This window comes from Artemia sp. Qi Xiang Cuo, chromosome 10 (genome assembly GCF_049724085.1).
Source record: "Artemia sp. Qi Xiang Cuo chromosome 10, ASM4972408v1, whole genome shotgun sequence".
NCBI lineage: Eukaryota > Metazoa > Arthropoda > Branchiopoda > Anostraca > Artemiidae > Artemia > Artemia sp. Qi Xiang Cuo.
The window spans coordinates 3,244,646-3,259,532 of record NC_142803.1 but is presented as its reverse complement, the minus strand read 5'-3'; the positions used below and the strand labels follow the sequence as shown (position 1 = coordinate 3,259,532).

The window sequence follows — 14,887 nt, the reverse complement described above, 5'->3', positions numbered from 1 at the left end:
GGGGTGAGTGATCGGAGTCAATAAGGCCCTTCTACTGAAATTGCTGATTTGCCACTCTATGACCTAATACTAAATAATATTACGATAATTATTCTAAACGTACTTTGGATATTTCTGTAACTACATTGAAATAATTACGTGATTTTTAGCGTCTCTGTGAAGGATAAACGGGAAGGGGTATTTGAATTTACATCGTAATTCCTTACTTCAACTCTGAATTAAAACCAAAGAATTACTCGATATTTATGCTATTCTGTTTATTTATATATTTCAGTTCCTACAATGGAATAAGGACCGCTTTACTTTACAGTCTGTAAAGGGTAAAAAGGAAGGAGGAACTGGATTTTCACCAGAATTTCTTAAGAATTTTGATGAATTTCACCTGAAACTAAAGAATAAAATCGAAAATTATCCTAATGCGTTATTTGGAATTTTCGGATGGCATAGGCAATGGAACACTGTTGGTTGTTATTGAATTATATAATAACGCATTTAAAACAAACATATACCCACTGGGGAAAATCTGGGAAAGAATTTTGTTTGATATCTATGACGCTATGCGAAATTACACATGATTTGAATGAACAGAACATCTAAAGTAAAGGGCATGGAAAAATTTTTCAGGTAATGATGCATGAAAATGAAGCAAAACATTATCTTCGGCTAGAAGACATGTGAAAACAAGCATCACAACAAATCCCAAATGAAAATAATGAACTAAGAAATCTGCGGTTCGAAAATAAGCAACAGGGGTGTTCACATCTAATCGTAAATGAAATCTGTGGTTAGAAGAGAAGCAACAGTGAGAATCACAAAGAGTCCCAGGAGAAAAACAAGCCTATATAATTTATTATTGTTGAAAATTGCTGATTTGACACCTCATGACTTTAAACTAAAGAATAACGCGAGGATCATGGCAATGTTTAGTCTTAGACTAGAATTTAATTTAAAAATTTATTTCACAGCATGGTTGCCAAATTAGAATTTAACGTCACAAAAAAGAAAAAAAATAGATAACAATAAAATTAATGACTAGTTTTCCTGGCTTTTATACAACTCAACAAAACTCGGAACAAAACATTTCCAATACCTTTCATGTTTAGCAGGGGTGGGAGTCAGTTTGGGGAATTTTTGGGAGTTTATACGAGACGGTGTGTTGCGGGTGGGAAGGTAGGGCTTGGGGATGATGGAACGTAATCGGGGAACAGACAGGGTCTTGGTACCGAAACAATGGCACAGGAGGTTCCTTCTCTCGGCAAGCGTAAGGAGCTTGAATTTACCTAGTAGATAATGATATGGAACCTTTCCTTAACCATTTATGATTCTAAGTGCTCGTTTTTGGACATTTTCAATCTTATAAATATGCTCTGAAGAAAGACTGAAATGACACACTGAACAAGAAAACTCCAGAATTGGCCACATAAAAGAACAATAAAGTTGACGATCCTAAGGGGGGAGAGAAGATTTTATCAAAATTTCATATGGGAAACCGAAGGGGAAGTTTGTTGGAGGATGTTTTGAACATGGGCATCCCCCTTCAAGGCAACAGTAATTGTCGCCCCAAGTAATTTAATGAATATGACAGAGATTTTGGGAGGAATGGGGTTTGTGAAAGAAGGGGGTGATTTAAAAAAATTAAGTGTCGTAACTGACGATTTAATAGCATTAACTTTAATCTTCGAAAAAGAAGCCTCCTGTGTGACATCGTCAAGTAAAGTCATAATTAAGCTCTTAATATTTCGTCAACAAACCTCACAAAGTGTAGACTGTTTATACTGTTTCCTCAGGAAAATGGAAGGCTCTCCAGGGAACACATAGAATGTTGAGGGTTTATTTGGAAAGTTGTGACCTTTCTAGATCGTTTTAGGGGCCGGAAATGTCAATAATCCAGTTAAAAAAAAACATGTAGCTGATTCCGACGCTGGGCCCGGCACTCGGCATGGGTAGGCTTGTACATATTGATTCTCGTTGTAAGCAGCAACCTCCAAATGATTCAGCTTTGTTTGCTACTCTTTCCTTGGGAAAATAAAGGGCTCCCCAAGGAACACATAGAACGTTGAAGGGTCACTGTAACCAACCATTGAGTAGTCTATGGCATCTTTACAGATTTGTATTGGGCTTTGCTCACATTTTGTTGGTTTCGAAGATTGTGATGGCGTAGTTCATCTAAGTTGATATTTCTTCTTCTTCACTTTCATTTTTGACTCTTTCTGATTTCTGCTGTCGCTTGTGTTCTAACAGCACAATTCTTTGTTTTTCAATACAATCAACACTCGCATTTTCGCCATTGCTTGTAATTCTGACTGCCGCTTATCTTTTAACCGCATATTTCCTTGTTCTCGCTGTGGCATATCTTTTTGTTTTATATTTCTTTGTTCTTAACTTTTTTTTGAGTAGTTCTAATTTTTACTGCCGCTTATCTTCGAACCGTATGTTTCTTTTTTCTTCACTTTTTTTCTGAATCGTTGCAATTGTTGTTGACGGAAGTATTCTGACTGTATAGATTTGTAATTCAGCTTCATCGGCAAATCTCTGTGATTGCTCCCTTTTTAGTTGTCGCATGCTTTCCAACGTCAGATTTAGTTGTGCATAATTTTCGTTTGTGATTCGTTGTGTTTTGGTGTCTTTTGACTTTTAACCTTAGTTGTGTTGTGCGTTATTTTCGTTTGCGATTCGATCTGACTATCGCTGTCGCCTGTCTTCGAACTGTTTATTTGGTTGATTGTTTTTTTTTTTTTGTGATTCATTATTATGCTTGTTGTTGAATATTTTTTAGCTACAGATTTCATTTTGCCTCATTATGGTTTGTCATTACTTTGTGATTAATTTTTCATTACTGCTGGAGCCGAGCCCCATTTCTATCAGATAAATGTCCCTTATTTTCATATACATTAAAGAAAAAAAACTTTTTCCACAAAATAAGTTTTCCAAAGAAAAGTAAAGAACTCCATTAAACAAAAAATGGGCAAAAATAAAATCAAATAATCTACCAAGCGTGAAACTAGGAAGAAGGGGGGGGCTGTCTAGTTGCCCTCCAATCACTTTCGACTATTAAAAAGGGCACTAGGCCAATGTATATACAATCGAATGAGCCTTTTTTAAAGTTTCTAAGATAACGCCTTCTATTAAAAACCTTTTATGCCCCCAGGGCATAACTTAAAACTCTTGCCCTGACTGTTGTGGGGGAGTGTCCTCCTCAAAACATATTTTCTATCTTGAAATCAACTACGCTGAACGAAATGGCTATCTCAAAATTTTGATTGGATGCGTTTAGGGGAAAGATGGGCGTGGGAGGGGGCTAGTTGCCCTCGCTGAACAAAAAGGCTATCTCAGAACATTTATTGGATGTGTTTGGGGCAATAATAGGCTTGGAGGGGATAGTTGCCCTCCAATCACTTTCGACCATTTAAAAGGGCACTAACTCTTTGAACTTGCAATCAAATGAGCCCCTTTTGAAGTTTCTACGACAACACCTTCTGCGTTTGGGGGAATGATGGGCGGGGGGGGCTAGTTGCCCTCCAATCCCTTTCGGCGATTGAAAAGAGCACTAGCCCTTTGAATTTCCAATCGAATGAGCCTGTTTTGAAGCTTCTACGACAACGCCTTCTATAAAAACCTAATATGCCCCAGGGCATAACTTAAAACCCTTGCCCTGAGGGTTGTGGGGGAGTGTCCTAATCAAAAATATATTTCTATCTGGAAATCAACAACGCTGAACAAAATGGCTATCTCAAAATTTTGATTGGATGTGTTTGGGGGAATGATGGGCGTGTGGGGGGGCCTAGTTGCTCTCCAATCACTGTCGACTATTAAAATGGTCACTACCCCTTTGAATTTCCAATCGAATGAGCCTGTTTTGAAGTTCCTACGACAACGCCTTCTTCAAAAACCTTATATGCCCCCAGGGCATAACTTAAAACCCTTGCCCTGAGGGTTGGGGGGGGGAGTGTCCTCCTTAAAAACATATTTTCTATCTGGAAATCAACTAGCCTACAGTGAACAAAACCGCTATCTCAAAATTTAGATTGGATTTGTTTGGGGGAACGATGGGCGTGGGGGGTTATGTGCTCTCCAATCAATTTCGACTCTTAAAAAGGATACCATCCCTTTGAATTTCCAATCGAATGAGCCTGCTTTGAAGTTTCTACGACAATGCCTTCTATAAAAACCTTATATGCCCCCAGGACATATCTTAAAACCCTTGCCCTGAGGTCTTGAGGGGGAATGTCCTCCTAAAAAACATATTTGCTATCTGGAAATCAACTAAGCTGAACAAAATGGTTATCTCAAAATTTTGATTGGATGTGTTGAGACGGAATGGTGGGCGTGTGTGTGTGGGGGGGGGCTAGTTTTCCAATCACTTTTGACTACTAAAAAGGGCACTAGCCCTATGAAATTCCAATCGAATGAGCCTGTTTTGAAGTTTCTACGACAACGCCTTCTATAATAACTTTAAATGCCCCCATGGCATAACTTAAAACCCTTGCCTTAAGGGTCGTGGGGGAGTGTCCTCCTCAAAAACATATTTTCTATCTGGAAATCAACTACGCTGAACAAAATGGCTATCTCAAAATTTTGATTGGATGTGTTTAGGGGAATGATGGGCGTGGGGAGGCTAGTTGCCCTCAATCACTTTCGACATTAAAAAGGGCAATAGCCACTCCCATTTCCAATCCAATGAGCCTGTTTGAATTTTCTACGACAACGCCTTCTATAAAAACCTTATATTCCCCCAGGGCATAACTTAAAACCCTTGCCCTGAGGGTTGTGGGGGACTGTCCTCCTCAAAATCATATTTTCTATCTTAAAATCAACTACGCTGAATGAAATGGCTATCTCAAAATTTTGATTGGATGCGTTTGGGGGAATGATGGGCGTGAGGGGTGGGCTAGTTGCCCTCGAATCACTTTCGAATATTAAAAAGGGCACTAGCCCTTTGAATTTCCATTTGAATGAGCCTGTTTTGAAGTTTTTTACGACAACGCCCTTCTATTAAAACCTTATTAGCCCCCAGGGCATAACTTAAAACCCTTGCCCTGAGGGTTGTGGTGGAGTGTCCTCCTCAAAAAAATTTCTATCTGGAAATCAACTAGCCTACGCTGAACAAAATGGCTACCTCAAAATTTAGATTGGATATGTTGGGGGGAAGTATGGGCTGGGGGGGCTAGTTTCCCTCCAATCATCTTATACTATTAAAAAGGGCACTATCCCTTTGAATTTTCAATCGAATGAGCCTGTTTTGAAGTTTCGACGAAAACGACTTCTATAAAAACCTTATATGTCCCAAGGACATAACTTAAAACCCAGAGGGTTTTGGGGGAGTGTCCTCCTCAAAAACATATTTTCTATCTGGAAATCAACTACGCTGAACAAAATGGCTATCTCAAAATTTTGATTCGATGTGTTTAGGGGAATGATGGGTTTGGGGGGGGGCTATTGCCCTCCAATCACTTTTGACTATTAAAAAGGGCACTAGCCATTCCCATTTCCAATCGAGTGAGCCTATTTTGAAGTTTCTACGACAACCCCTTCTATAAAAACCTTATATGCCCCCAGGACATAACTTAAAACCCTTGCCCTGAAAGTTGTGGGGGAGTATCCTCCTAAAAAAAAATATTTTCTATCTGGAAATCAACTAGTCTACGCTGAACAAAATGGCTATCTCAAAATTTTGATTGGATGTGTTTCGAGGAACGATAGGAAGGGGAGGGGGCTAGTTGCCCTCCAATCATTTTCGACTATTAAAAAGGGCACTATCCCTTTGAATTTCCAATCGAATGAGCCTGTTTTGAAGTTTCTACGACAACGCCCTCTATAAAAACCTTTAATGCCCCCTGGGGATAACTTAAAACCCTTGCCCTGAGGGGTGTGGGGGAGTGTCCTCCTCAAAAAAATATTTCTTATCTGGAAATCAACTACGCTGAAAGAAATGGCTATCTCAAAATTTTGATTGGATGCGTTTGGGGAAATGATGGGCGTGTAGGATGGCCTAGTTGCCCTCCAATCAATTTCGACTATTAAAAAGGGCACTATCCCTTTGAATTTCCAATTGAATGAGTCTGTTTTGAAGTTTCTACGACAACGCCCTCTATAAAAACCTTAAATGCCCTTGGGGTATATCTTAAAACCCTTGCCCTGAGGGTTGTGGGGGAGTTTCCTCCTCAAAAACAGATTTCTATCTGGAAATCAACTACGCTGAACAAAATGGCTATCTCAAAATTTTGATTGGATGTTTTTGGGGGAATGATGGGCGTGTGGGGTGGCCTAGTTGCCCTCCAGTCACTGTCGATTTTAAAAAGGGTACTAGCCCTTTGAATTTCCAATCGAATGAGCCTGTTTTGAAGTTTTTACGACAACGCCTTCTATAAAAACCTTACATACCCCAGGGCATAACTTAAAGCCCTTGCCTTGAGGGTTGGGGGGAGTGTCCTCCTCAAAAACATATTTTCTATCTGGAAATCAACTAGCCTACGCTGAACAAAATGGCTACCTCAAAATTTAGTGTGGATATGTTTGGGGGACGGCGGGGCGTGGGGGGAGGGGGCTAGTTTCCCTCTAATCACCTTCAACTATTAAAAAGAGTACTATCCCTTTGAATTTCCAATCAAATGAGCTTGTTTTGAAGTTTCTACGAAAAAGACTTCTATAAAAACCTTATATGCCCCAAGGGCATAACTTAAAACCCATACCCAGAGGGTTTTGGGGGAGTGTCCTCCTCAAAAACGTCGTTTCTATCTGGCAATCCACTCGGATGAACCAAAGGGCTATCTAAACATTTGGTTTGGAGGTGTTTGGGGGAATGCTGGGCGGGGGGGGGGGGCTATTGCCCTCCAATCACTTTTGACTATTAAAAAAGGCACTAGCCATTCCCATTTCCAATCGAATGAGCCTGTTTTGAAGTTTTTACGACAACCCCTTCATTAAAAACCTTATATGCCCCCAGAACATAACTTAAAACCCTTGCCCTGAAAGTTGTGGGGGAGTATCCTACTAAAAAAAATATTTTCTATCTGGAAATCAACTTGCCTACGCTGAACAAAATGGCTATCTCAAAATTGTGATTGGATGTGTTTGGGGGAATGATAGGCAGGGGAGGGGGCTAGTTGCCCTCCAATCACTTTCGACTATTAAAAAGGGCACTAGCCCTTTGAATTTCCAATCGAATGAGCCTGTTTTGAAGTTTCTACGACAACGCCCTCTATAAAAACCTTAAATGCCCCCTGGGCATAACTTAAAACCCTTGCCCTGAGGGTTGTGGGGGAGTGTCCTCCTCAAAAAAAAAAATTTCTTATCTCAATATCAACTACGCTGAAAGAAATAGCTATCTCAAAATTTTGATTGGATGTGTTTGGGGGAATGATTGGCTTGTGGGGTGGCCTAGTTGCCCTCCAATCAATTTCGACTATTAAAAAGGGCACTAGCCCTTTGAATTTCCAATCGAATGAGTCTGTTTTGAAGTTTCTACGACAACCCCCTCTATAAAAACCTTATATGCCCCCTGGGCATAACTTAAAACCCTTGCCATGAGGGTTGTGGGGGAGTATCCTACTAAAAAAAATATTTTCTATCTGGAAATCAACTTGCCTACGCTGAACAAAATGGCTATCTCAAAATTGTGATTGGATGTGTTTGGGGGAATGATAGGCAGGGGGGCTAGTTGCCCTCCAATAACTTTCAACTATTAAAAAGGGCACTAGCCCGTTGAATTTCCAATTAAATGAGCCTGTTTTGAAGTTTCTACGACAACGCCCTCTATAAAAACCTTAAATGCCCCCTGGGCATAACTTACAACCCTTGCCCTGAGGGTTGTGGGGGAGTGTCCTCCTCAAAAAAAAAAATTTCGTATCTCAATATCAACTACGCTGAAAGAAATAGCTATCTCAAAATTTTGATTGGATGTGTTTGGGGGAATGATTGGCTTGTGGGGTGGCCTAGTTGCCCTCCAATCAATTTCGACTATTAAAAAGGGCACTAGCCCTTTGAATTTCCAATTGAATGAGCCTGTTTTGAAGTTTCTACGACAACGCCCTCTATAAAAACCTTAAATGACCCCTGGGGATAACTTAAAACCCTTGCCCTGAGGGGTGTGGGGGAGTGTCCTCCTCAAAAACATATTTCTTATCTGGAAATCAACTACGCTGAAAGAAATTGCTATCTCAAAATTTTGATTGGATGAGTGTGGGGAAATGATGGGCGTGTGGGGTGGCCTAGTTGCCCTCCAATCACTGTCGACTTTTAAAAAGGGTACTAGCCCTTTGAATTTCCAATCGAATGAGCCTGTTTTGAAGTTTTTACGACAACGCCTTCTATAAAAACCTTACATACCCCAGGGCATAACTTAAAGCCCTTGCCTTGAGGGTTGGGGGGAGTGTCCTCCTCAAAAACATATTTTCTATCTGGAAATCAACTAGCCTACGCTGAACAAAATGGCTATCTCGAAATTTAGATTGGATGTTTTTGGGAAATGATGGGCGGGGGGGGGGGGGGCTAGTTGCCCTCTAATCACTTTCGACAATTAAAAAGGGCACTAGCCCTTTGAAAGTCCAATTGAATGAGCCTGTTTCGAATGTTTTACGACAACGCCCTTTTATTAAAACCTTATATGCCCCCAGGGCATAACTTAAAACCCTTGCCCTGAGGGTTGTGGGGGAGTGTCCTCCTCAAAAAAATATTTTCTATCTGGAAATCAACTAGCCTACGCTGAACAAAATGGCTACCTCAAAATTTAGATTGGATATGTTTGTGGGAATGATGGGCGTGGGGGGGGCTAGTATCCCTCTAATCACCTTCAACTATCAAAAAGGGCACTATCCCTTTGAATTTCCAATCAAATGAGCCTGTTTTGAAGTTTCTACGAAACAGACTTCTATAAAAACCTTATATGCCCCAAGGGCATAACTTAAAACCCATACCCAGAGGGTTTTGGGGGAGTGTCCTCCTCAAAAACGTATTTTCTATCTGGAAATCCACTACGCTGAACAAAATGGCTATCTCAAAATTTTGATTGGATGTTTTTGGGGGACTGCTGGGCGTGGGGGGGGGCTATTACCCTCCAATCACTTTTGACTATTAAAAAAGGCACTAGCCATTCCCATTTCCAATCGAATGAGCCTGTTTTGAAGTTTTTACGACAACCCCTTCTATAAAAACCTTATATGCCCCAAGAACATAACTTAAAACCCTTGCCCTGAAAGTTGTGGGGGAGTATCCTACTAAAAAAAATATTTTCTATATGGAAATCAACTTGCCTACGCTGAACAAAATGGCTATCTCAAAATTGTGATTGGATGTGTTTGGGGGAATGATAGGCAGGGGAGGGGGCTAGTTGCCCTCCAATCACTTTCGACTATTAAAAAGGGCACTAGCCCGTTGAATTTCCAATCGAATGAGCCTGTTTTGAAGTTTCTACGACAACGCCTTCTATAAAAACCTTTAATGCCCCCTGGGCATAACTTAAAACCCTTGTCCTGAGGGTTGTCGGGGAGTGTCCTCCTCAAAAAAAATATTTCTTATCTGGATATCAACTACGCTGAAAGAAATAGCTATCTCAAACTTGTGATTGGATGCGTTTGGGGAAATGATTGGCGTGTAGGATGGCCTAGTTGCCATCCAATCAATATAGACTATTAAAAAGGGCACTATCACTTTGAATTTCCAATAGAATGAGTCTGTTTTGAAGTTTCTACGACAACGCCCTCTATAAAAACCTTAAATTCCCTCAGGGTATAACTTAAAACCCTCGCCCTGAGGGTTATGGGGGAGTCTCCTCCTAAAAAACAGATTTCTATCTGGATATCAACTACGCTGAACAAAAAGGCTATCTCAAAATTTTGATTGGATGTTTTTGGAGGAATGATGGGCTTGTGGGGTGACCTAGTTGCCCTCCAATCACTGTCGACTTTTAAAATGGGCACTAGCCCTTTGAATTTCCAATCGAATGAGCCTGTTTTGAAATTTATACGACAATGCCTTCTATAAAAAACTTATATACCCCCAGGGCATAACTTAAAACCCTTGCCCTGAGGGTTGTGGGGGAGTGTCCTCCTCAAAAACATATTTCTATCAGGAAATCAACTACGCTGAACAAAATGGCTATCTCAAAATCTTTATTGGATGTGTTTGGGGGAATTATGGGCGGTTGGGTTGTCCTAGTTGCCCTCCGATCACTGTCAACTTTTAAAAAGGGCACTAGCCCTTTGAATTTCCAATCGAATGATCCTGTTTTGAAGTTTGTACGACAACGACTTCTACTAAAAACCTTATATGCCCCCTGGGCATAACTTAAAACCCTTGCCCTGAGGGTTATGGGGGAGTGTCCTCCTCAAAAACATATTTTCTACCTGGAATAAACTACGCTGAACAAAATGGCTATCTCAAAATTGTTATTGGATATGTTTTGGGGAATGATGGGCGTGGGGAGGCTAGTTGCCCTCAATCACTTTCGACTATTAAAAAGGGCACTAGCCACTCCAATTTCCAATCGAATGAGGCTGTTTGAACTTTCTTCGACAACGCCGTCTATAAAAACCTTATATGCCCCAGGGCATAACTTAAAACCCTTGCCCTGAGGGTTGTGGGGGAGCCTCCTCCTCAAAAACATATTTTCTATCTGGAAATCAACTACCCTGAACGAAATGGCTATCTCAAAATTTTGACTGGATGCGTTTGGGGGAATGATGGGCGTGGGGGCGGGGCTAGTTGCCCTCCAATCACTTTCGAGTATTAAAAAGTGCACTAGCCCTTTGAATTTCCAATTGAATGAGCCTGTTTGAAGTTGTTTTGACAATGCCTTCTATAAAAACCTTATATACCCCCAGGGCATAACTCAAAACCCTTGCCCTGAGGGTTGTGGGGGAGTGTCCTCCTCAAAAGCATATTCTCTATCTGGAAATCAACTACGCTGAACAAAAGTGCTATTTCGAAATTTTGATTGGATGTGTTTCGGAAATTGATGGGCGTTGGGAGGGGGGCTAGTTGCCCTCCAATCACTTTCGACTATTAAAAAGGGCAGTAGCCACTCCAGTTTCCAATCGAATGAGCCCTTTTCGAAGTTTCTACGACAAGTCCTTCAATACGAAGTACCCGGGTATGGAGAAAAAAAAACACATTGTGGCCACATCACCACCACTTTGGTAGCGCTAGCGCGCTGCCTATGATAGATTTACCTATAGTACGGTGTAATTTTAGTTACACGTCAAACTCTATACTGGCAAGCCTTTTTTCATTGTAATGATTTCGTAAGAGGGAATCAATTGGTCTGTACTGAAGTTCTATTTTAGCTTTTTGACGGGCTAGCTAAATGCTGCCATTGAAATATTATTTATGGGTAAAGCAGATTCAATTTTGGGGCTGCCATTGACTTTTTTGGCCCACAATATCATGTCACGGTGAAACAGGAGACCTTACCTTTTTTCTGTATAAACACTTTTTAAGGCAGTTCCCGTTTAGAATTTAGCTAGTTAATATTGGAGTTTACGTTGGTAAATAAATGTGATTTATATTTTTACGATTGATGTAGATTATTTTCCTGTATTCTGGTAGAGTTGGGAAGAAAGCATCTGGAGTTTACTGTCATAGGAATATCCACTGGAGGACTCACACCCAACCAAAGAGATATTTTTAAAGAAATTATTGGTGGCGTTTCAGAATTGACCATGGTACCGTAGGTCGCGTAACTGACACTGATTACCAGCGTTGGTGCCAGAGAATTTATACTAGGGGGTCTAGGACTAATCATGGCAGCTCATTAGATTACGAATACTGGAGTCAGAAGTGCGGGCATTAATTTCATACACTAGTACCATTTGTAGTGGCACTGGTGGCACTGTGTCACTTACACTGGTGGCGTTACGGTAATTACAATTACGTAAAACATTTTTACGTAGCTTTTGTTTTAGCTGTCCGAGTTCATTCGTCATCTTGTTTAATTTTGTATGCATCATAGGTACTAAAATGATACTATGAGCCATGGGAACGCCTAATCTCAACTAAAATTGCTGATTTACCACCTTATGACTTAAAACTAAGATAAAATGATATTTACGCTAAAGCGTGATTTAAATATCTCGGAGGTTATATGCAATGGAACATCTTTGTTTGTTTCTGCATTATATAACAACGTAATTAAAGAAAAATATTAATTATATAATATACACGAGGTTATGCGAAATTATACAAGATAATTAATGAATCCGAACACCTAAAGAAAAAGGCAAGGACAAAATGCCTGATGTAACGATAAACGAAAATGAATGAGTGCGCTTAGGAGATATGTGATAACAAAAATCACAACGAATCAAAAACAAAAATGAATGACAACGGAATCTACCGGTAGAAACAAGTAACACCGAGGATCACAGCAAACCTTAAATAAAATGTGCAGTTAGAAGAGAAGCAACAGCGAAAACCCCAACGAATCTCAGGAGAATATTAATCATTTGAAAAAAATAATTACTGGAGAGAACCTGGAAACTAAGTTTTTGTTGTATCTGTGACGTCATGCAAAATTGAACAAAAAGAAAAATAAATCCAAACATCTAAAGATAAAAGCATCGAAAAACTTATATCCCCCAGTAAATATCTTTGCTCCCCTAGGTTTATTCGTTCCTCCCCAATGTTGAACAAAACTTTTCTTTAACTCTACTAATAAATACTTTTTCATTATTTTAATTAAAAAAGAAACAAACAAATTCCCTAACCCCAATTATTAAAAATACCCTTTACCCCTTCCCCTGAATTTATAAGAATTGACCCCACTATCTACTTTTTTGATTTTAATTTAGAAGCAGCGTGATTTATAAACTACTATCTTAAACTCCATAGAAAGGTTCCAACTGGAGGAAGGAAGGGGGGATCACCCCTGCTGATTTTTAAAAGCGTTATTTCTATCTTCAACAAAATAAAAAAGGAAAATCCATAAAGCTTGATATTTGTCTTTTTGCGTCTTCATTTCGAAAAAAAAATTCTTGCTCCTTCCCTTTACATTTTTGTGAATCAGTGCCGTTATCTCTATTCTTTGTTTCTTTTTTCTTTTCTGAGTTTTCTGGTCTGTTTTTTAAGAGCTGTTTCTTTTTATTCTTTCCCTCTTTGTTTGTGGCTCTTTGTCTTTTTTTGTTCTTTTTACAGTTGTCCCTTTTCTCTTTTTCAGGAGTATAGTTGAGGACCAACTACAGGTTTTCAAGACAGCAGAGATGTTACTGGGAGCTATGGGGGTGGATGGAAAAGCGTGCCTCTTACGAACGATATGTGAAATTCAAAACCATCCTATTGGAGAGATATCGGTGGTTGGGGCAATTTTAACAGCTCTTCTTACGTAAGTATGGTTCAAATATGTGTGTTTATTTATTATGTTTTGGTTGATGCTACAGACCTAAAGTTGTCAGATAAATTGTCTCCATAAAAATCTGAAGTTAAAAATTAAAACATTCAACAAAAATTTCTGAAAGAAGTAGAGCTAATTTCAAGGATCGAATTGATAAAAAAAAATCAACTTTTTTACAATTAGTAAAAGGGCTTGCCGAGACAATTAAAAAGGACACTTTGGTTGAAATTAAAAGTCTGAAATTGCGGAAAATTCTCTGAACAAAGAGCTTGTAAAAGAAATTTAATTGTTTTCAAGAATTAGATAGACGAAAAAACACCTCTAGAATTAGTAAAGGGCTTTCTAAGGCACATGAAAAATAGTACAACGAAAGTTTTGGTTCCCTACATTTTTACCTTTGCCATTTTGTTTTGGAAGGGGTATCTGTGCAAACTTTGGAAAGGATTACAAAGCTAATCAAAAAGTGGAGCAACTGAGCCAGTACGTTCTCTAATATTTTACGTACTCATTTTAAATAAAAAAAAGCAGAGAGCCATTTTAAAAGAAGCGTTTGGCTTGTCATATTTTTCTTTCTTTTCTGGCCACTATATCCGGAGTGCTGGGGAATAGAACTTTGGAGGGTAAGTCATTCAATTGAAAATAAAAATTTCCAACTGGCCTTCTCTAAAGTCAGAAGTTATTGGATGGTAGTGAGACCATCCTCCCTCCTTGTGCTGCTACCTGGATCCGCTAGTCCCCCAGACATATGATAAAAATCTTGACATAGCAATTTGGTTCAAAATAATTAATAGGTTAAATAGATAAACCTCTAGGGATGATATAATCCTCAAATTGCTTGGGGCATGGCTGTAAATGCTGCAAATTCGTAATTATTTCCACATAAGTTTTCCAATAAAGAAAGAGGATCTTTTTTTATTTTGAATGTTCCAGTACACAAAAATACTCAGGAATCTGAATTCTGATTATTTTCGGGATTAAAAAGGTCGCATATCTTGTCGTGGTAAGGTGTGGGGCTTATGGTCCAAGAGTTTTTATCTTGACCAGTTTAAAACTTATAGCTTAAGTTCCTGGATCGAAGGGAGATTAATGCACAGAAATGAATTTATGGTCCGAGACCCCCCCCCCTCCCCAAAGAAATTGTGTAATTAAAGCGTAAAAAAAGCATAAATAAATCAATATAGAAGGTCAAAGTTAAAGCGAATAGAAATAAAAAGAGTAGGTCTTTTGTGTCAAACCTTAGTGTAGATCTGTGTTACAAACCTTTGTTAAAGTCTACAACGTCGTTTATGCTTTAGTGAAAGTAAATTGTGTTTAGAACAGTCTTTTTTTTGTATGTCTAAAAATGAAATGTTAACCACATTCCGTAGGATTCCTTAATAAATGATTATACTGAAATGCAAGTGCATTGGAAAAAACTATTTTTTTTTTCATCAATTCTTTCCTTCGTTTTAAATTCATTCTGTCCAAATTTATAAGAAAAGTAATTGCTAAATTCAATTCTTGACTCACCAATTCAAACGCTTATTATAGTTACTCATAGGATAGTTGATGACGTAATAAAAGTTT

At 39.1% G+C, this 14,887-nt stretch overlaps 3 protein-coding genes across 3 annotated transcripts in view; all 3 read left to right on the top strand.

Annotated features, from left to right (window-relative positions):
* LOC148947364 (lactase/phlorizin hydrolase-like) overlaps window positions 1-14,887 on the top strand; it is a 232,719-nt gene that overhangs the window by 84,756 nt on the left and 133,076 nt on the right. The window lies entirely within an intron of this gene.
* Window positions 1-14,887, top strand: part of LOC148947365 (uncharacterized) — a 511,279-nt gene that overhangs the window by 451,133 nt on the left and 45,259 nt on the right. The window lies entirely within an intron of this gene.
* The window catches only part of LOC148947366 (uncharacterized), a 37,081-nt gene that overhangs the window by 17,271 nt on the left and 4,923 nt on the right, over window positions 1-14,887 (top strand). Inside the window, exon 3 of the mRNA XM_089095223.1 lies at window positions 13,148-13,312. Within this exon, the coding sequence (XP_088951349.1) occupies window positions 13,148-13,312 (165 nt within the window). The remainder of the gene's footprint in view (window positions 1-13,147; window positions 13,313-14,887) is intronic.